The sequence below is a fragment of the Sapajus apella genome, unplaced genomic scaffold (assembly GCF_009761245.1).
Source record: "Sapajus apella isolate SASKATOON/1434 unplaced genomic scaffold, GSC_monkey_1.0 scaffold11, whole genome shotgun sequence".
Classification (NCBI taxonomy): Eukaryota; Metazoa; Chordata; class Mammalia; order Primates; family Cebidae; genus Sapajus; species Sapajus apella.
In genome coordinates this window covers 37,031,738-37,051,856 of record NW_022436951.1, presented here as the reverse complement: position 1 = coordinate 37,051,856, position 20,119 = coordinate 37,031,738, and the positions used below count along the sequence as shown (strand labels likewise).

At 35.5% G+C, this 20,119-nt stretch overlaps 1 protein-coding gene across 1 annotated transcript in view; it reads left to right on the top strand.

The window, feature by feature from the left end:
• Positions 1–20,119, top strand: part of ICE1 (interactor of little elongation complex ELL subunit 1) — a 66,436-nt gene that overhangs the window by 10,229 nt on the left and 36,088 nt on the right. Inside the window, exons 2-10 of the mRNA XM_032279134.1 lie at positions 3,980–4,038; positions 4,643–4,677; positions 7,379–7,397; positions 8,598–8,709; positions 10,657–10,733; positions 11,705–11,742; positions 15,008–15,090; positions 15,297–15,336; positions 15,417–15,473. Coding sequence (XP_032135025.1) covers positions 3,980–4,038; positions 4,643–4,677; positions 7,379–7,397; positions 8,598–8,709; positions 10,657–10,733; positions 11,705–11,742; positions 15,008–15,090; positions 15,297–15,336; positions 15,417–15,473 — 520 coding nt within the window. The remainder of the gene's footprint in view (positions 1–3,979; positions 4,039–4,642; positions 4,678–7,378; positions 7,398–8,597; positions 8,710–10,656; positions 10,734–11,704; positions 11,743–15,007; positions 15,091–15,296; positions 15,337–15,416; positions 15,474–20,119) is intronic.

Sequence of the window (20,119 nt, the reverse complement as noted above, 5' to 3'; positions counted from 1 at the left end):
TATAGCAGGTCTGTCTCATGTTTGGAAATCCTTGAAAAGAGTGAGTGGTGGATACACTGAGGATGTGGGGCTCTTGGACTCTGAGTGTCATCGCAGGATAGTCTGGTTGGGCCATTTATTGATTGAAGAATATCTAATGTCATTACCCATAGATCTTATTTCTAAGAAGGTATTTCCATTCTCCTTCTTGGAAGACAGAAGGACTACACTGTTTGGAAGCTTAATGGAGAAAAACAGGTAGCCAGCTCTAGACCACTGTGCTTAGGTTTCTTTAATCCCTGTGCTTTTGACATAGTACATACACCTGCCCCAATGGTCCATGGTATTGCAGAGACCTTCAAAAACCAAACCTCCTTCTGCTAGATGAGGGAGGAGTGATTTCTTTGAGGCATGGTAGAGCGTTGGGGATTGGGATTAAATGATTATGTGAGGGCCAGGTGCAGTGGGTTGTGATGCCTGTAATCCCATCCCAGCATTTTGGGAGGCTGAGGCAGGTGGATCATAGGGTCAGGAGTTCGAGACCAACCTGATAAACATGGTGAAACCCTATCTCTACTAAAAATACAAAAATCAGCCAGGTGTGGTGGCATGTGCCTGTATTCTCAGCTACTCAGGAGGCTGAGGTTGGAGAATTGCTTGAACCCGGGAGACGGAAGTTGCAGTGGGCCGAGATGGCGCCACAGCACCCCCCGCCGAGTGATAGAGTGAGACTCTGTCTCAAAAGAAAAAAAAAATGCCTATGAGAAAGTTTACAACTAGTGCTTGTTTTAGTTCCAACCACCTTCACCTTCTCAAAAGAACCCAGGTTACTGATTCTCAAGCATGTTGAAGTTTTGCAGTATAAATGGAGTTGGTTCTTTTCCCCAATGCTGGCTTTCTTGGGTACTAAATCAGCACTCTTGAGTCTGCCTTCCAGTTGCCATTGGTCTTTTATCCTCTTGTCATCCTTGTCGGTTTTGCCTTTTGAAAAAAAAGTGTTTTTTTTTTTTGTTTTTTTGTTTTTTACTGTAATTTTAGCTGGTTTTAGAGAGGGAATAAAACAGATGCGTGAATACACCCTCTCTGCCCAGAAATCTGGATTAGGGCCCGCTGTAGTCCGGTATGACCTCATCTAAACCTGGTCATATCTGTCAAGACCCTATTTCTAAATCAGGCCATTCTGAAATACTGTGAGTTAGGACTTCAGCATGTCTTTTGTGGGGCAGGTCATGATTTAACATTTAACAGATGGTGACTCAACAATTCTGTACCTAGCAAAGTATTACTCATGCATGAGAGGTGTTTCTGGTTTACTGCCTCCTTAATCTTTTTAGCAAGGGAAAGGCATCTTACTAATTTTAGCGCAAAAACAGTATAGGCATATCACTTATGAACATAGATTAAAAAAAAAAAAAAAGCCTAAGCAGGATATTGGGGAATTTAATGTATAGTGTATTTAAATAGTGTTTACATAGTATTTGGTTACTTTTATCCCCAGGAATGTAAGCCTGCTTTATCATTAGAAAATCTATAAATAAATGGAGAGAAATACATATTCAAACTAAATAGATGCAAAATTTTATTTGATGAAGTTTGGTACCTGTACATGAAAATCTTTTAGTGAACTTTGTAGAAGTTTCATAGCATAATTAAAGGATATCAACCAATAACCTGAAACAGAGCAAATTTAATTAATTCCAACTTAAGACAAAGATACCTGTTATTACCCTTACTATTCAGTATTGTGCTGAAGCCTTAGTCATTTCAGGAAAGAGGGCAAATGAAGTGTAAGCGTGAGTAAAGGAAGGATAAAATTATCAGCAAATGTTAAAACTATTCACATAGCACATCTAAGAGAATCTGCAGATAAATTATTCACTCCTGGATTAACTTTGCAAATATTTAGATCTTTTGTGTGTATGTTTATAAGTGAAGTTGTAAAATGAGCAAGTCTTACTGTAGTCAACAAACAAAAATTAGTAATATTTCTGCATATCTATAATAACCAATTAGGAAATGTAGTATAGCAAAACAACAATGTAAGGATAGTACTCATGCTAGTGATAAAAACAAATTAACCTTGGGTGTAAAAGCTAACCAGGAGGTAGAAAACAGCCTTCAGGAATGCATAGAGGAAAAACAGAAGAAATTATCACTGTGTTTTGATTTTATATATGCTACCAAAATGCTCTTCAAATACTACCCATGAATTTATTTTCCTTACATCCTTAATATGTTTATTTCAGTCTAGCCTAGTGGATGAAAAGTAAATTTTTGTTATTTTAGATTGCATTTTCCTGATATGAAAAAGGTAGAATACCTTTTTTGAAAAGTCTGTTGTCTATTCTAGATTCTTAATCTGTGAATTGACAGTTTATATCCTTTACTCTTTTCAGTGTAAAGCTCTTAATACATAAGTCTGGTCCAGCAGTACCAGTATTTATACTTTATTCTCAGGAAAAATAGAATTGCCTGACAAAGGAATAGTCAAGGAAATTCATGGCATGCTGTCTATAAAGACTGGAAAAGGACCTAAATGTCCCTCAACAGCAATTTGATAAGATTGAGTACATCAAAAAATGTATTTGTATACGCGGTGGTCATTCTGAAAGTTGAAAGTTAACAACATACTAAGAGTGATTTTTGACAGATGGTGAGACTACAAGAGAGCTTACACATTTGATTTTATGTATTTTAATATGTAGATGTTTTAACAGATATATAACATAACTGAGAAGAAAGGCAGATATTATCATAAAGGGAAATATTACTGTAACTATCAAAATAATTTGGATTAACTAGCAAAAGATATTTTTGAGATATTCAGTGAAAATTGAACATAGTTTGGATAATATCAAATTATTACATGTGTTGGGCATGAAAGACTGTTATGGTTATGTTTAAAAGCAAGCCCTTATTTCTGAAGTATTTAGTGATGGAAAAAGGAGATGTTAAAGGAAAGAAGTCAGTTAATGAAAAGAAAAAATTAGCTCATTTTAAAATCCTAGAAACATTACAGCAGTGTAACTAGGGATGTTTTTCCTTTCAGGTTGATAGCAATAATTTAGAACCAAATTTGTGGTTGGTCCCTAAAATGTAATATAGATCTGTGTATGTACACACATGCGCGCGCGCGCGCACGCGCGCGCGCACACACACACACACACACACACACACACACACACACACACACACAGGTGTGTGTATATATTTTGTTTTGTTTTATTTTTTGAGCCTGAGTCTCATTCTGTTGCCTAGGCTGGAGTGCAGTGGTGCGATCTCGGCTCACTGCTGTCTCCGCCTCTTGGGTTCAGGTGATGCTCCTGCCTCAGCCTCCGGAGTAGCTAGGATTCCAGGCACCCGCCACCACACCTGGCTAATTTTTGTATTTTCAGTAGAGACAAGAGTTCACTAAGTTGGCCAGGCTGGTCTCGAACTCTTGACCTCAGGTGATACCCCTGCCTTGGCCTCCTAAAGTGCTGGGATTACAGGCCTGAGCCACTATGCCCAGCCTAGATTCTTATATATGTTTTCATTTAATCTTAGTCCATTTTAATATTTCTATTCACCTCCTCCATGGTTTTGTTGTTGTTGTTGTTGTTTTATAATTTGTGTGTCTTTTTGGGTAGTCTTTAATCCTCTGAGAAACAATGCAGGGTAAAGATTGATTAATAGTCCATTTTTATTGTAATTGATAGCGAACTAAAAATAGTTCAATATGTATTGAGCACCGTGACTAATTGCACACAGTAAAAGCATATTTACAACTACCTTGCTGTTAAAGGAATACTGTCATTCAGATAAAGAAACAGGTTTAGAGAGAGGCAGTGTGGGCTCAGATTGTGCTCATACAGAATATAAATAATACATTTACGTATTTCTATATTTATGTAATTATAAAAATGCTTAGATTTGATAAATTAATGCTATGGAAATGAATTACACTTAAAATAATTGCATGTGATCAAAGCAAACAGCTGACTGGCTTTTTTTCTTTCAGAATTTGAATGAATATGTTGAGGCATTAATTACCTTGAAACAAAAAATTATCAATACAGAGTAAGTATATTTTCATGTTTGGCAGAACTTTGTAAAACCTGACAAACTGGCTGAAGCAGGCGGTGCTTTTAGGCCCCAGGGCTGGAATGAACATTAGAGTTTCTCCTTTAGAGGCCTACATGGTGCTGATAATAAAACTCCCCAGGAACTTTGGGACTTGAACCTTTTGTTAGAGGTTCACAAGCCTTTAAAACAAAGCTCATGGGTTAGTAGGAAGTTATTTTTACTGAACTGGACTTTTTAAAAAAGCTGTTTTCTAACTTCAAAACTTTAGCTTTACTGCTGGACCTCAAACCTTCCAACAGTATTTTATAATCGTGGTGTGAGGTTTACTGTTTTTTTTTTTTTTTTTTAAGCTTTGTAATAGTCTCATGAATGTTCGAGCCAAGACACTACCCTGATCAAAAGGATTCTAAATAAAAGGCTTATATGTCAGTGTGATACTTTTGGGAAATTTAAGGTGATACAGTCATTAATTTAGCATGCATTTTTTTCGGGAAATGTAGGAAGTCTAGAGGGTACCTTGCATGGTTTGAAACATAATTTTAACATAGTATATTTTCTAAATTAAAAAGTAACCTAATTTTTCTTTTCCTTTTTGCAGTAATTTGTTAACAGAATATCAGAAGAAATGTGATGATATCCTTTTACTGGCATTTCTGGTGAATTTTGGAATTGTGTATAATTCCTGAAGGAGATGGGGGAATTGTTTATCATAGTTGCTTTTTGGAAGATAGTACTTACAGGCTTAAGTAGGGAGTGCGTCTCACAAGCACAGTAAACACATTTAATGATGGGTTTTAAAATGGGGAGATTATTTTTCTTGTTGATTCTGATTTTCTTAAGGTCTCAGATGCTTTTCAGGGGTGCATTTCTCTAATTTGTACTGATGATGTAACTTTTTTTAGGTTTAAGAATAATGTAAAACTGAATGTGATACTGTCTGAATGTTATTTTTACAGTATGGGAAATTTAAAATGCTGGGCAATTGACTTTTATTATTTTTGTGATTTATAGGAAAATGTGTGTGTGTATATATAAAACTCCAAAATCATTTAGAAATAGTGTAACTGTGTATTCATGAACGCTCTTGGGCTGTCACTAGACAGTTCTTGGCCTTACACTCACCATTTGTTTGATAGCTATTTAATGAGCTCGGTTGTGGAGTTACTGTCTTGTCAGGTATTTTTTTTAGCAGTGGGAAAAAGATGTAAGTTTTCCTTTCATGCCTTGCAGTGTTAACACCTTGATTTAAATCTCGCCTATAAAAACATAGTTTCTCTCATAAAAATAAACATATGCATACCTTTAGGGAGTCTCTGAAATTTAGCTTCATGTTCAATGTCAGGACAGATTCAGCTGTTCAGCTTTGGCGATAACTTGAGGCCTACTTGAATATTATTTCTGGCATACCTGAACTTACATGTCATCACCAATTACTTATTTGTGTTGGTACCATCTGTACTAGTTCATTCTCATGCTCTTATAAAGGACTGCCCGAGACTGGGTAATTTATAAAGGAAAGAGGTTTAATTGACTGAGTTCCGCATGGCTGGGGAGGCCCCAGGAAACTTACAGTCATGGTGGAAGGGGAAGCAAACATGTCCTTCTTCACTTGATGACAGGAGAGAGAAGTGCAGAATGAATTGGAGAAAAACCCCTGATAAAATCATCACTATCAGGAGGTTCTACCCCAGCACGTGGGGATTACAACTCGGATTACAATTCAAGATGAGATTTTGGGTAGGGACACAACCAGACCATATCACCGTCATTTCTAATTTGTGTGAAAAGAGTAGTAAAATTAAGAGATATCCTTTAGATTTATTTTTAGCATCTGAATTTTTACGATCAAAAATAAAGTCATTGGAAATCTTCTCACGTGCTTTATTTGTTAAAACCATCAGTCTGTTTAGTTATATAGGCACATTGTTGCAGGAATGATTACCTTCAGTTGTTAGCAAAAGGTGTATTGTTTAATTAGTTAAAGGTGTATGGAAACAATTATTACAACTTTTAGATAGACAAATAGGAAATAAGTGGGCAGTTCCAGTATTAGGAGAGTATGTGTTCATTAAATCATTCTTGGAGAAAATATGCAAACTTTTTGAGGTAACTTATACATGTAACCAGCAGAGAAATAACTTTTACTTTTCTAAAGTTTGGCCAGAAACATATTTCAACAAAAATTACCAGAATTCGTTTTCAATGGATAAAACTTTTGATTATTCCTGGATTTCAGAAGTTCCATTCTCTGATATGATATTTGGCTTTATTGTCAACTACAGATAAATACATAACTTTAAAATAATATATTTCACATTTGTTCTAAATAAGCATTTGTTGTACATCAAATGTGCAGTAGTTTTTCCTGCAACTTGAAGTGCCAGTGTCACAGATTTAACATGACTTTTAAAAATATAATTTGGTTCCTTTTGCTACTAAAGTAGCAATGCATTTTCCCATTTGTGAAGATGGGAAAGTTATTTCTTCAATAACTACATTATGATAATTCAGTATTTCACCTCTTTTTTTTGTAATCCTGACCACTTTATTATCACCTCTTTCTAAATGGCAAGGAGTGTATTTTATTTCACCAGGTATTTTTTGAACTTTTCTTTTTTGCAAAGATTACTGAAAGATGAATAAAATATAGTTCTTGGCCTCTGGAAGCCTTCAGAAGCTTACATTCTAATAGAGGAGGATGCAGATGTGTTTTTATGAACATACATGTGCTGTATGGTGATATAAATACAGGAATTCCTAGGAGATGAAACATAAAGGAATTGTTTTTTGCTATCTTAGAATATTTTACTGGCAGTATGGAACAGTAGAATAAGTTTATTAAATTATATAAATTATAAAAAATGAGAGCTTATATAGATTTTATGATCTATTTTCTAATTACAAAGGATGGTTATATATGGTTTTCATAAGTACATAACTCTTGTTTGCTGGAATTATTCTCTATACTATTTGAAAAATTAAGGACAGGTTGTTTGGGGATTCTGCCATATAGAGAAATCAAGGTATCTTCTATTAGTTGCATATTGTTTTGTCGTTATTCTTTTAATTCTAATCATACATTTATTCACCAAACTCTTTTAGAGGAACAGATGTTTTGACTTTTAGTACATGTTATTAGGGTCAATAGAAATAACTCAGTAAAAAGACTCACTACGGTGTTAGAGATTGCATATTGAATATCGTTTTCAAGCATTTGTGATCTTGCCTGTATATATATTGAATACAAATTATTAAAGATAATTGTAAAGTGAGTTTTATCTCCAGTCAAGTTTCAAAAGATAAAATTCTCAGAGTTTTCTTTAATAAGTTTTACAGCTGCAGTTTGCAAGAAGGTGAGCCAACCTGTTCTCATAGTTGATGATACCACTTATTTGAGTAGTTGATCTGAGATAGACACTTACTAGAGCAGATTTTTAAGCAGCTTGGAGCAAAATGTACATAGGATTGACCCATAATATAGAATGCTGCTTTGATGCGCAGAGTAAAAGAGGAATTACTGTTAAATTCTTTCAAATGAATTTGTTACTAGGGTCTTAAATTATAACCTGGTGTTGCACTTTTCAGTAGCTTTTACTGACTGCATTGTCATTGAAATGAACAAATTAACTGTTGTTTACAGGGTTCACACTATTTAACTTGGTTGTTTATCTTTTGTTACTTTAAACAATTTAAAATAGGCCTACATAAAATTTTGGCAATGTTTCATTCTCTGATTGGATTCATCACCCAGAAGAAGGCGAAACATGGTTATAAACTAAGCCATAAAATTGCCTATCACTTAAGTTGAATAAATGTGTATGAACTTAGGACTGAAGACTGAAACAGCCAGATTATCAGCCAGGCTGTTTGAGTGATTTTACTGTAAAATATTCTTCAGCAAATTAAGAATCTACTGTGCTTGTTTCTTACAGGGCTTTTTGGTAGACTTTTATCAGAAATAGATTCCTAGGCTGGGCACAGTAGCTCATGTCTGTAATCCCACCACTTTGGGAGGCCAAATAATAATCATATTAGTAATAGTACTATCTAATAGTAAAATTTTTATACTATTAAAAAATTTTTTAATTAGCTAGGTGCAGTAGCGCACAAATAATAAATAGTGCTACTTAATAGTAAAATTTTTTTACTATTAAAACATTTGGTTTTTTAATTAGCCAGGTATGGTGACACGTACCTGTAGCCCCAGCTACTTGGGAGGCTGAGGCAGAAAGATTACTTGAGCCTGGGAGGTTGAGGCTGCAGTGAGCCATGGTGGTGCCAGTAACCTCCAGCCACTATATTCCAGCCCAGGCGACAGACTGAGACCCTGACTAACAAAACATAAAAAAGAAAAGAAAAAAAAAAAAACTATATGCCTAGGAAATAAAGGCAATGTGGAGACCATGTTGGTGTAGAGAACAGTGCATTATAAAAAGATTTTTTTCATTCTTTTTTTGTTCCAAGTTAGAAATAAAATCTGAAATTATAAGTACATATATTTAATAATTCCTTATATATACTTTTCTCTAATAATGTTAATTCATTGTCTTTAGAGAGAACAGTAATCTGCATCACCAAGTAGAAGAGATGCTTCAAAAAATTTCTCCTCTGCAGAAGTGTCAGGAAGAACTGGGATCTTTGAAAGCAGAGCTAGAAGAGAAAAAGGTACCAACAATAATTTTCCATAAAGGTTTATGGTCAGTAAATTAGGATCAGCTTATTCAGTATAATTGGCACAAGGGGGCTTTTGATGTGTTTAAAAAGGAAATAAAGGGGAATCAAGACTCTCAGTGTATTCCTACCTTTCGAGAACATCGAACTAACTGTTTAGTAGCTTAGTCTTTTCAGTGATTATTGGCTCTGCAATACTGTGTTAGTTGTGTATGCTTTTTGAGAGGGTCAGCAGAAGAAACTTCTAGCTGTGAATTAGTGTGGTTTTATGTGTTCTGCATTAATTGATTACTTTTTTTTTTGCTTAAGTGTAAAATAACATGCAAAAATATAAACTTTAAAGGTAAAGGAATCATTGTGCATAAGAGAGAGGGAGCAGGAGCGGATTTTATTTCTTCAGTGGCTCTGGTCTAGCCCTGGAGAGCCCAGTGGTGAAGGCTGTGTGCAGGGCTCCTGCTCTGGCATAAGTTAAGAAGTCCTTTAAAGAACCTACTCTCATCATTCATAAACTAGTCGGTATTTTAAGCAATGTCCATATACTTTACCTCTGTAACCCTAACAGCTTTGTTTGATCCCTTTTTTTCCATCTCTAGTTTTTTTTTCTTTTTTTGGCAATCGTGTCTAGTCTCTTGTGGTTTCTCATTGTCTGTGAGAGGTACACAAAAAATGAGTCTTTCAATAATGCTTTTATAAGTAAGTGTTTAGGTTAGGGGTTATTTATTTTATTCAAGGAAGTGTGTTTGATCTTTCTGGGTAATACTTATTAAGCTGAGATGAAGCATTGGAAGAAGATGCCCACTTCAGATATGAAAATCTGATACAAATGCCTTTTCATGGAAGCTGTTCTTTTCAAAGTCAAGTTGCGGTAAAACAGTTTGTTTAAAAATGCTGTAAACTTGCTTTTCTATATAAATTGTTTACTCCCTACGTAAATCTTAGAATTCATAGCTTTTACAGATAAAAACATTTAAAGTCCTTAGATTTAAGTGGTTTGCACAAGACAAACAGCAGCCACCCTGGAATGATTCTCACTTCTTAACCTCTTCTCTTTAGGCTTTTCTCACGGCAGTGTTTGTGCCTCTCAGTCTTCCTCAAATTGTGCTATTTTAGTAGTGACATGTAGCTGTCTGAGGGCTTATGTACTTTAATAGTACATGTTCATTTTCCTCTTTATATAGAGATTCTTGCTATATGTGTAACTATGCTGTCCAACTGATACAATCACAGGGTTCAATGATCTCTACCCTTGTTATATAATCTTTTCAACCATATTGGAGAAGAAGCATGAAGAAGAGTCAGACCTTAATGATAACCCTAATCAGTCATTCAGTCACTGTCTTTGAAAGAATAAGTCAGCCTGTCAAACCCTCAAATTCCTCATTTTTAAAAAAGAATAATGAAACTGTTGAGATTAAAGAAATCTCTCAGAGATGTTGAGATTAAAGAAATGTACATGTATTATACCCTACTAGAACCCACAGTAACAGTGTCTTTACCATTGTTTAGTAACTGTCAGGGTATATATATCAGTGTCTACACATTTTCCCCAGTTATTAAGTGTAATGATTTGTTTTATATTTTTTCCTAGCAATACCAATAGCTAATATTTATTATGCTCTAATATTTCTTCAGGATATGCTGAATTTCAATTAGTTGAGACAAAAATATTAGCTGTTTGATATGTAAACCAATTATAAAGATATAGAATTACAATAAAATTAGTACATTGTTTTTAAGTTTTATAGCTTTTGTTTGATTGTAAGCCATATTTCATCTATTAAGAATCTGGTTACCTCTATTAAAATATTCAGTGAATTGTACTTTGGTTTTCTGCCTAATATGTGCTCATTTGGTTAATAGTTTATCAAGGTCAAAGCAAGTTATGACCAATGGTCAATGACTTTCATTTTGACAATATTTGTTTTTTTTTTTTCTTATAAGAGTTCTTTAAAATTATATCAGGATACTCATCAGGAATATGCTCGTGTAAAGGAAGAATGCTTGAAGAGTGATGCTCAGTAAGTAGTTATTAAATTACTGTAGAAATAGGGTTTTCATTTTTGAAAATGCATAATTCTTAAGTAAATAGTGTTTCCTTTTTACAGTCTTTGGATTTCTTGGTCATAATTAGCTGCATGGTCTTGAACTAGTTAGTCACTCAACCTTGGTTTCCACATCTGTAAACTGGAAATTATATATACTTTGAAGGGTCATAAGGAACATTAAATAAATTGTCATATGTTAAAGGGCTGCACAAAGAAAGAACTCCGTAAAGGTGTTTGTCTGTGTATATGTATCTGCGCACATGTGTCTGTGTGTGTCGGAACATGGTTTCTGATCCCTTGCTTTGTACCAGTGCTTTAACTGATAGCATGTGGAATGGATGTCTTTATTACTATTCATAAAAATCACTGTTCAAAAGCATCCCATTGATTGTTGAGTTTCATACCATAGTCACGTTATTCACAAAATAAACATGAGCTATACATACAGCAGTTGAATGTAGATGTAATGAAGCAGTGACTCTATTACCTACCTTCTCAGACTCAGAAATCCATCTTAAAACAAGTGCAGCTCTCCAGCCACTGCTTCCCTTACAGGGGTGCTGTGACCACTGTTAACACCATGCATGCCCCTGAAAAGTGACCTTAACTCATTAGACTCTGGACTGACCTTTAGAGACCACCTAGACGCTTCAGCTAGATGATACCACTGCAGTTCAGGAAAGGTCCCACGTGTACTAATGGCAGAGATTTGATAGGCCCATGGCATGTGTTTCAAGTAGAAAGGACAGAATTTTTTAATCCACTGTAAAGATATTTCACACTAAATAGTATATTATTCTCCCTTAGGTTACTAGTTCAGACTGGAAATTTCTTTGTTATACAAATATTAGTAATTAAAAAAATATGTGCCACAAAATATGAGAGCATATTTTTTTCCTATTCCACCCTCTCTTGCCATTTAACTTATACAATTTCATTCTTAGGAAGAAGAAACTGGAAGCTAAGGTGAAAAAGCTGCAAGGTAAGTGGCACTATCGTGACCTGAAGTTTTTGGTCATTATAGAAATCACTGGTAACTGTATGAGGAGGTACTTCTTGATGAAACAGTTGAATCTTTGTGGTTTTTGAGGGTACATCCATGGATGACTGCATCATGGGGTCTGTTAGAAGTGTGAATACTACACTCCGCTCAGTTACCAAATGATAACATAAAGATGTACTGTGGCAAATCTCTGAAATGTTACTGCATTCAAAATAATAGCTCATACTTTTGCTATTAAAAAGCAGTAATTAATGAAAGAATTTAATTTGGAAAGTTAAATCTCATAGGGCTTTCTCATTTTTTCTTAACGAAATAAGTGGCTGGTAGAAAGCGTTGCTACTTTTAATACCAAGAAACTGATGTATTCAGATAGTTATAACATACTTAAAGAGAGATCTCTATGAAATTTTTTACATTAGGGATTGTCCAGTTTGTACCTGATCCTCCCCCAGGCCCCATCCTCTTGTTAGGGGCTTCTAGCCTACAGTAAGTAGGTATGAGTGCAGAGGGGCCAATGTGAGAATCGGAGTCCTCTCATTTCAGCTAATAACCCTTCAGGAATTGGTTGAACTCAAGATCTTTTTATTTGCTTTTTCCTCCCTTCATTGTGTGGTTGGGACACAGACCTAATACCAAGTATAGACAAAGGGGCTCTGTCCCATCCATCCTGCACAGATCCATCTGGTCTTTCTGTCATTCCAGCCTGGACTGCAGCAGGCATCTTAACCTGCCGTGGGTTTCTGACCGATTGTCTTGCTGGAGTTCTACTTCAGAGATGGTTTATATTCATTTAGAGCGTGAAGTAATAATTTGAATTTGGTTGCATCAGGGCACATAGAATAATAGTTGCTGAAAATATTTCTAGTCACTGATTTATCAAGATTGAGCCACATTTTTTGGACTTTAAACTTTATAAATATTTATAAAGTTTAAATTTTAAACTTTATAAATATTTTGGTAACAGTTGTTTCTCTGATTTGATTATTGCACGGACATTGACAATATGGCAGTAAGAATGATATTACTGTGTTCTTTCTAAGTATTGGTGTCTCTTGTTGGAACGTGGAAATGAGTGTCTACTGTATTTAAACAAATGTTTTTTAAAAACAAATTTAAACTTTATTTTATTTTATTTTTTGAGACAGGGTCTTACTCTGTCACCCAGGCTGGACAGGTGGTACGATCACCCAAGTGGTATGATCTCGGCTCACTGCAACACCTGCCTTCTCGGTTTAAGAGGTTCTCTCACCTCAGCCTCCTGAGCAGCTGGGACTGCAGGCACATGCCACCAAACCTGGCTAATCTTCTTGTATTTTTTGGTACAGACGGGCTTTCACCATGTTGGCCAGGCTGGTCTCGAACTCCTGACCTCAAGTGATCTGCCCTCCTCAGCTTCCCAAAGCACTGGCATTGCAGGTGTGAGCCACTGCACCTAGCCACATTTTTTATTTAAAAAAAAATTTCTTTTTTTTTTTGAGATGAAGTCTCACTATATCACCCAGACTGGAATGAAGTGGTGTGATCTCTACTCACTGCAACCTCTGCCTCTTGGGTTCAAGTGATTCTCCTGCCTCAGCTTCCAGAGTAGCTGGGACTACATGGCATGTGTCACCATGCCCAGCTAATTTTTTTATATTTTTAGTAGAGATGGGGTTTCACTATGTTGGCCAGGCTGTTCGTGAACTGCTAACCTCAAGTGATCCGCTTGCCTCGGCCTCCCAAAGTGTTGGGATTATAGGCATGAGTTACTGTGCCTGGCCCCCTTCTTTTAATTTTTAAAGACAGGGTTTCGCTGTGTTGTCTAGTCTAGAGTGCAGTGGCAAAGTCATAGCTCACTGTAACTCTGCCTTCAAGTGATCCTCCGGCCTCAGCCTGCGGAGTAGATGGGACTATACGTGTGTGCTACCACACCTGGCTAATTTTTAAATTTTTCTGTAGAGATAAAGTTGTACAGGCTGGTCTTGCACTCCTTGGCTTGAACGATTCTCCTGCCTTGGCTGCCCAAAGTGCTGATACTACAGATGTGAGCCAGTGTGCCCAGCCAAGGAATTTTTTTTTTTTTTTTTTTTTTTTTTTTTTTTTTTTTTTTTTTTTTTTTGAGACAGGGTCTCACTCTGTCACCCAGGCTAGAGTGGAATGGTGCAGTCATGGCTTACTGCAGCCTCAACCTCCCAGACATAGGTGATTCTCCCACTTCCCGAGTAGCTGGGAACTACAGGTTTGTGCACTACACCGTGCTAATTTTTTGTAGAGACAGAGTTTCACCATGTTGCCCAGGCTGGGCTTGTACTCCTGTGCTCAAGCAATCTGCTCAGCCTCCCAAAGTGCTGGGCTCACAGTCATGAGCCACTGCAAGGAAATGTTTTTAAAGAAATCTGAAGTGCCAGTGAGACTATATATATAGCTTTTAGAACAGATTTTCTGTGAAGCAAAAATGTCGCCTTTATTTTTCATGTATCAAAAGTATTTTTTCTAGTAAAAAAAATTTATCAGTGTGACTTAATAAAGATTACTGAGTAAAGAAATACCCAGGCTTGTTAGAGGAGTCAGAAGAGAATTGTTACTGAGGTGTTTCATGGGATTTGACTTAGTAATTGTATATGAGCATATTTATGTAAAGTCAGTACTAGTCAGATTCTTAATACTGTGTCTGGACCATTTGAGGATTCAGAACCAAAAATCAGAATGAAGGATTTGCTGAAGGTCTAGAGAACTGAAAATACCTAAAACTAGATCTCTAATCAAGGTCCTAGGGATTATGTTTAGCTAACTTGTTGAAGAGAATTCCAGGGAGGAATAACCATATCTATAGTAAGCATTGAGAATATTGCCTCTCCCTCCCTCATAAAGACACTACATTCTGAGATAAAATCGCATTTCTAAAATGTCTAAGACTTTAAGGCTTGTGATTGAAATGGGGAGGCAACTCCCTTTTATGCCTTGAATTCTTCCCTAATTAGGGGTTGGGATTGCTGTGCCTAGTTTGCAAAGGATTCTTTAGGCCTGTGCTAATTCTTTGGTTTAATAAATGACAGTTAAAGAAAAAAGTGTATTGCAGTCAGCCCTGATGATAAAATATTGAAGGAACAATGGCTTTTTACAAAATTTATTTCAAAGTTAGGGTTAGGTTTTAAGAAAGGAGAAAAACTTGTAATAGATAAGATTTTGAGCATTTCATTAACCACAGTAGTAAAGTTAGTAAATCGTTTTTCTCTCTCTATTGCTTCTTTGGACTTAAATAAAGAGGCTGCTGTCAAGCAAACTCAGGACTTCAAGCAACTGAGAAATGAAAAGAAAATACTTGAAAAGGAATTTAAGAAGACACAGGTACTAGATGAAAGCAGCACACACACACCTTAACTGTGTGGCCCCAGGGCTCCTGGCCTGTCTCTGTGTTGTAACTCATGAAGGAGTCAGGCATGAGGCCACCTGGCAGAAACAGGTGCCTGTTAAGTTGCACCTGTTTTGCATTTGGTCTAGAACGGCTGCACTTCTTATCCAGCATAAACACTATTAGTGTTTTGTTTTCACAGGAAAGGCTTGACGAATTTTCTAAACAGAAAAATGAAAAGGGTGAGTAGTCAGTTAATGCTTACATAAATTTCCTTTTGATATGTAGTATTTTATTGACTATTTTTTTCCTATGCTTTTAGAGCTGAGACATATTGGAACACAAATTTCAAGTGATTCATATGGAAGCATAGATAAAAGTGAGTATATTGCAACTTTTATTTTAATGTTGTGTATTACTCTTAGTGATTTGGGAGGCTGTGTTTCGCTCTTACATACAATTGTGAAAGTTCCAGGGCTTAATAGATGTTTCGTTTTTGTAGAAGTCATGTATTGTTGTGTCTTCCTTAGATCCAAATATAAATCAGCTTATTGTCTTATAAAGTAATACAGTAAATAAAAGAGTCAAAAAACAATATTGTTTGGGATAGGAAAACTAGTTGGAAATATAATATCTGCTCCTTTCCATTAATGAATATAGATTTTCTCTCTGGATTATAATTTATCAAATTAATTTATTAAATTTCCTAGGTACCAAGTATATTAAAAAACGTTAAAGTCAGTCAGGAAAACTGTAAAGTTAAAGCCCTATAGTATATTTTCAGAAGACAGAAAAATTTAGGTAAGGCCCACAATTGAAAACAAAAGTGGTGGCCGTGGAACAAGGGAATGTAATACAGATGTGGACACACGTTGCCTCACTGGGCGCCACATCCCATAGGTGAGAAGCAGAACTCTAGAAGGTGAGAAATGAGAATTTTCACTTCAACCCTTCCGTTTGTTGTGACTCTTTGTTATTTACTTCCCTTTTTTGTGTTTTCATCCTTCGTTTTAAAAAGGGAAATGTGAATTTGATTTTCTGCTCTCACAAGTTTTTTACGGGGATGCATTTAAAATGTTTAGTAAATAATTGTATTTCATCTTACTAATGTGTTATTTTTTTCTCCAAGTGGAAATGATTAAAAACATTTACATTGTATGCAAGCATATAGTGTCTCTTTGAGAACTCACCTTTACCTTTTTTTCTTTAATTTTTTTTTTTTAATTCAGAGCACAAGTTCATGTTTTCCTTGGTGTAAGGATTTAACAGTTCCCGCCTTTCACTGCCGGGGCATTGATTGTTGACTTCCCACTATCACTAACATAGGATTCCATATGCCTCTGACTATATTCTTCCTTCTTTTGTGTATGGAAAGTGAGACTTTAAGTAGTAGTATTGCTGAGAGAAAGGGAAGACTTGACAGCATTTTGCTTTCCCATTCATTAGCCAGCTGTTGAATGGCACTATCTTCGTTTTTGGACTGACAGATTTGTTTCACTATTCAGCTATTCCCAAGTCTTACTATTCAAAGCAGAACACTTCTGTCCTCTTTCTGTAGTTTCTCTCTATACCTACATTCTGTTGTATTTTTTTCAAATAACTTATTACTCTCTCAAGTAAAATTGTCTTATGTTTTGTTTCTATCTGCCCTCTTAATCAGGGCAGGGATATTGTCTGTTGTACATTTTACATTTTCCAAATACATAAATAAAGTTTTTAGGAATCTGCTAATTATTTAGCTATGGACCTTGATGGGTTTATCCTTAATTCTTAAGTGTATTGTTAACACTAATACTTATGGAAAAGATTTGCAAAGTAGACACCAGAGTATTAGGTTGACTTCAGTTTACAAAAAAAGGCTGTTTGAGTGCCACTTTGCCTTTTCTTTCAAATTCCAACAAAAGTGACCAGAAACAAACAGATAAACAAAAAAAAACCAGCAACAACTCCTGGCTAGTTACAGAGATTATCGTCAGTAGAAGAAATGAGAAAGATGCACAGCAGATAGTATCAATTGGTGATGAAACCCACAATTGCAGAGAAAATAGCAGCTCTCACAAAGTAAGTTTTCATTGCAGAAGTTGCGAGTTTCCCCATATCAGAGGTGGCAGGGAGTGGGAGAAGGAGCAGGACATTAGCATTTTGCCAGGTAATTGATTAAAGGTTGAAAGGAATGCCAACCTTCTGGTTTCAAAAACTGTTTCTGGCCTTTGCTCATAAACTGTGGCCCAGTTTAGTTTTGAAAAGTTTTAGCTATGACATGCGAGCGCCTCATACTGGGTGTTGGTATCAGAAAATTGGGTAATTATGGCCAAGCCCCTCCTGTTCCCAGAAAAATAAGACATTTATATACTCCATCTAAACCCTCACAACTACATCCACTTTCCACTGCTTCCCTTGCAAGGCAGGACCCCACACATTTATGAAATGAGAATCTACATTTATTGCTAAAGGAATAGCACTAAAAATGTGGGATGAAGAAATATACTTTGTCTGCCAAAGATGTTCTGCCTAAACTCTCATCTAAAACTTAGAGAAAAAGAAGTGACAAAAAAAAAAAAAAAGAAAAGAAAAGAAAAACAGTAGATGCAAGAAGACTGAGAGAAGCAGTCTTTAATCATGAATGAGAAGGAAATGCTGAAAACTGATTTCATTGCCTTTAGAGAAAGCCGACGAACATGTCCATAGACTCCTCCTATGAAATTGAACCTGCTGGAGATCTTGCAAATCAGAAATCCAAATGCATAAATAAAATAAGCCTAGTAGAAAAGCGGAAATACTGGATGGACAAATAAAAGATCAATTAAGTTGATTCTAGAGATTGAATCCTATGTGGCTGAGAACATGGTACAAATGGACAAACAAAGGTATTAGAGAAAATAACAAGATTTGAAGGATAGAAACAGATGTCTCAATATTGCATCTCTTAGGACTTCTCAGAGGGCAGAACAGAATCCTAACCAGAGAACGTGTTCGAGACATGACAGAAGGAACTTTCCTGAACAGAAAACAAATGTAGTATTCATGCTTATAGGGGCCACCAGGTGTTGAGCATGATTTTTGTATACAATCTCCATCTCTGACACTTTCATAGAAAATATATCTAAAATCAAATGAAACAGAAAGACTGAATATTATAGGGATGGATAAAAATATTCCAAGCTATACTGACATTAAAGCAGTCATGTAAATCAAAAAATAATAAATGCTTAGAAATGAGTTTACATGATTAAAACGTTGATTACAGGTATAATTACCTAAGAAGATACTGCTAGTATCTAAGAGTGTGAAAGGATGTCAAGCAATACTCTTGGAAATCTATGGGGACTGGCAACGTCTATTTTCATCACGAGAGACTTCAATATGTTTTTCAGAAAGAGTAAAAGCAGACAAAGGATGGAATTGGAATCACAGTTCCAAGATGGATAATTTATATCAGCTCTTTGTAAACCATACATCTGAATTTTGTTAAAATACTTTTCAAACATGTATAAAAGTTGACAAGTAGACAATTAAAAAAACTACAATTTAATATGAGCTATTAATAAAAATCCCCCTCACCCTGCAAAAATGAAACTTGCAAAACATACCTGGTAACGAAACCCACATAAACACAAAAAATCCCCTCTTGGGTAACAGAGAAAATAAGAAACTGTTTTGGAAGTAAAGAGCAGGGCAATATTTATTAAAATCTTGAGATGTAGCCAATTCCTTGACTATTCAGAGGAATATGTTGTGGCCTTAAGTGATACATTGTCACTTTAGAAAATAAGAAATACAGAAAATGAAGTGTTTAACTGAAGGAAAAAATTGATGAAGATGCAAACTTAATGAAATAGGAAACAGCAATTGATTTAGGACAATTAAATCTGATAGTTGGTTGGTTGTAATGCTCCTGAAACCAACAACTCCTTGGTAAACTCTTTGGTTAAACAAACAAACGAAAAAGAAAAAGAAAATACCCAATAGCACCAGGATTGACAAAACTATAAAACTGCAGTAGATAAATTTTTTGATTCACAAGTTCATATTCAGATGTGAAAATGTAGATGGAATGGTCCATTTTCTAGGAAAACATGCTCAAATTGACTCAGAACAGTTGCTGCAAACCTGAATAGAAAATAACCAGGAAGAAATTTTAAGAATAGTTAAAGATCTAACACCGTAATAAATCCAGATAGTTTATAGTTGGTGAGCTTTGTAAAACCTTCAGTGAAAAACGAATGTCTCTATTATTAATTATTTTGTTTCAGAACTTACGAAGGAATGTTTCTATTTTATTCTCTTAGGCTAGCAAAGTGCTGTACCAAAGCCAAATAGCATGTGCACATATTCTCCAGACTCAGGACTCTTGTGTTATTAATATAGCTGCAAAAATACTAAACAAAATTTTAAGAAATTAAAACATGAATAATTTAAAATACAAACAAATTATGCTTGAAGATTTATCTCAGGAATACTACAGCTGAGTCAGTGAATGTTGTGATCATCTCAGTTCAGCACCTATTTCCAATTTTAAAAAATTGATGAGGCGATAGAAAAAAAATTGTAAATTGAGAAAGGTGAAACATTTAAATTATAGTTATTACTGTCAAAGACAAGGCAAGCATACTTCCTTTTGTTACTTCCATTTTTTTTTTGTTTGTACTGGAGGCTTGAATCAGTGCAACGGAATAAACACAGAAGAGTAGGAGCTGTAAATACTAATAAGGAAAAGTTGAAATTGTCCCTATTTCAGATGATGTTACTAATGTAGAGAATCCAAAAGACTCAGCTAGAGATGGAATTAAGCATAATAAGAGCTTGGTAAAGTGCTGGCATATACAATTAACATACACATTGTACCGTTATTAACCTGTTAGAAAATAAATAGAATGGCCGGGTGCGGTGGCCCAAGCCTGTAATCCCAGCACTTTGGGAGGCCAAGAAATCGAGACCATCCTGGTCAACATGGTGAAACCCTGTCTCTACTAAAAAAAAAAATACAAAAAATTAGCTGGGCATGGTGGTGCGTGCCTGTAATCC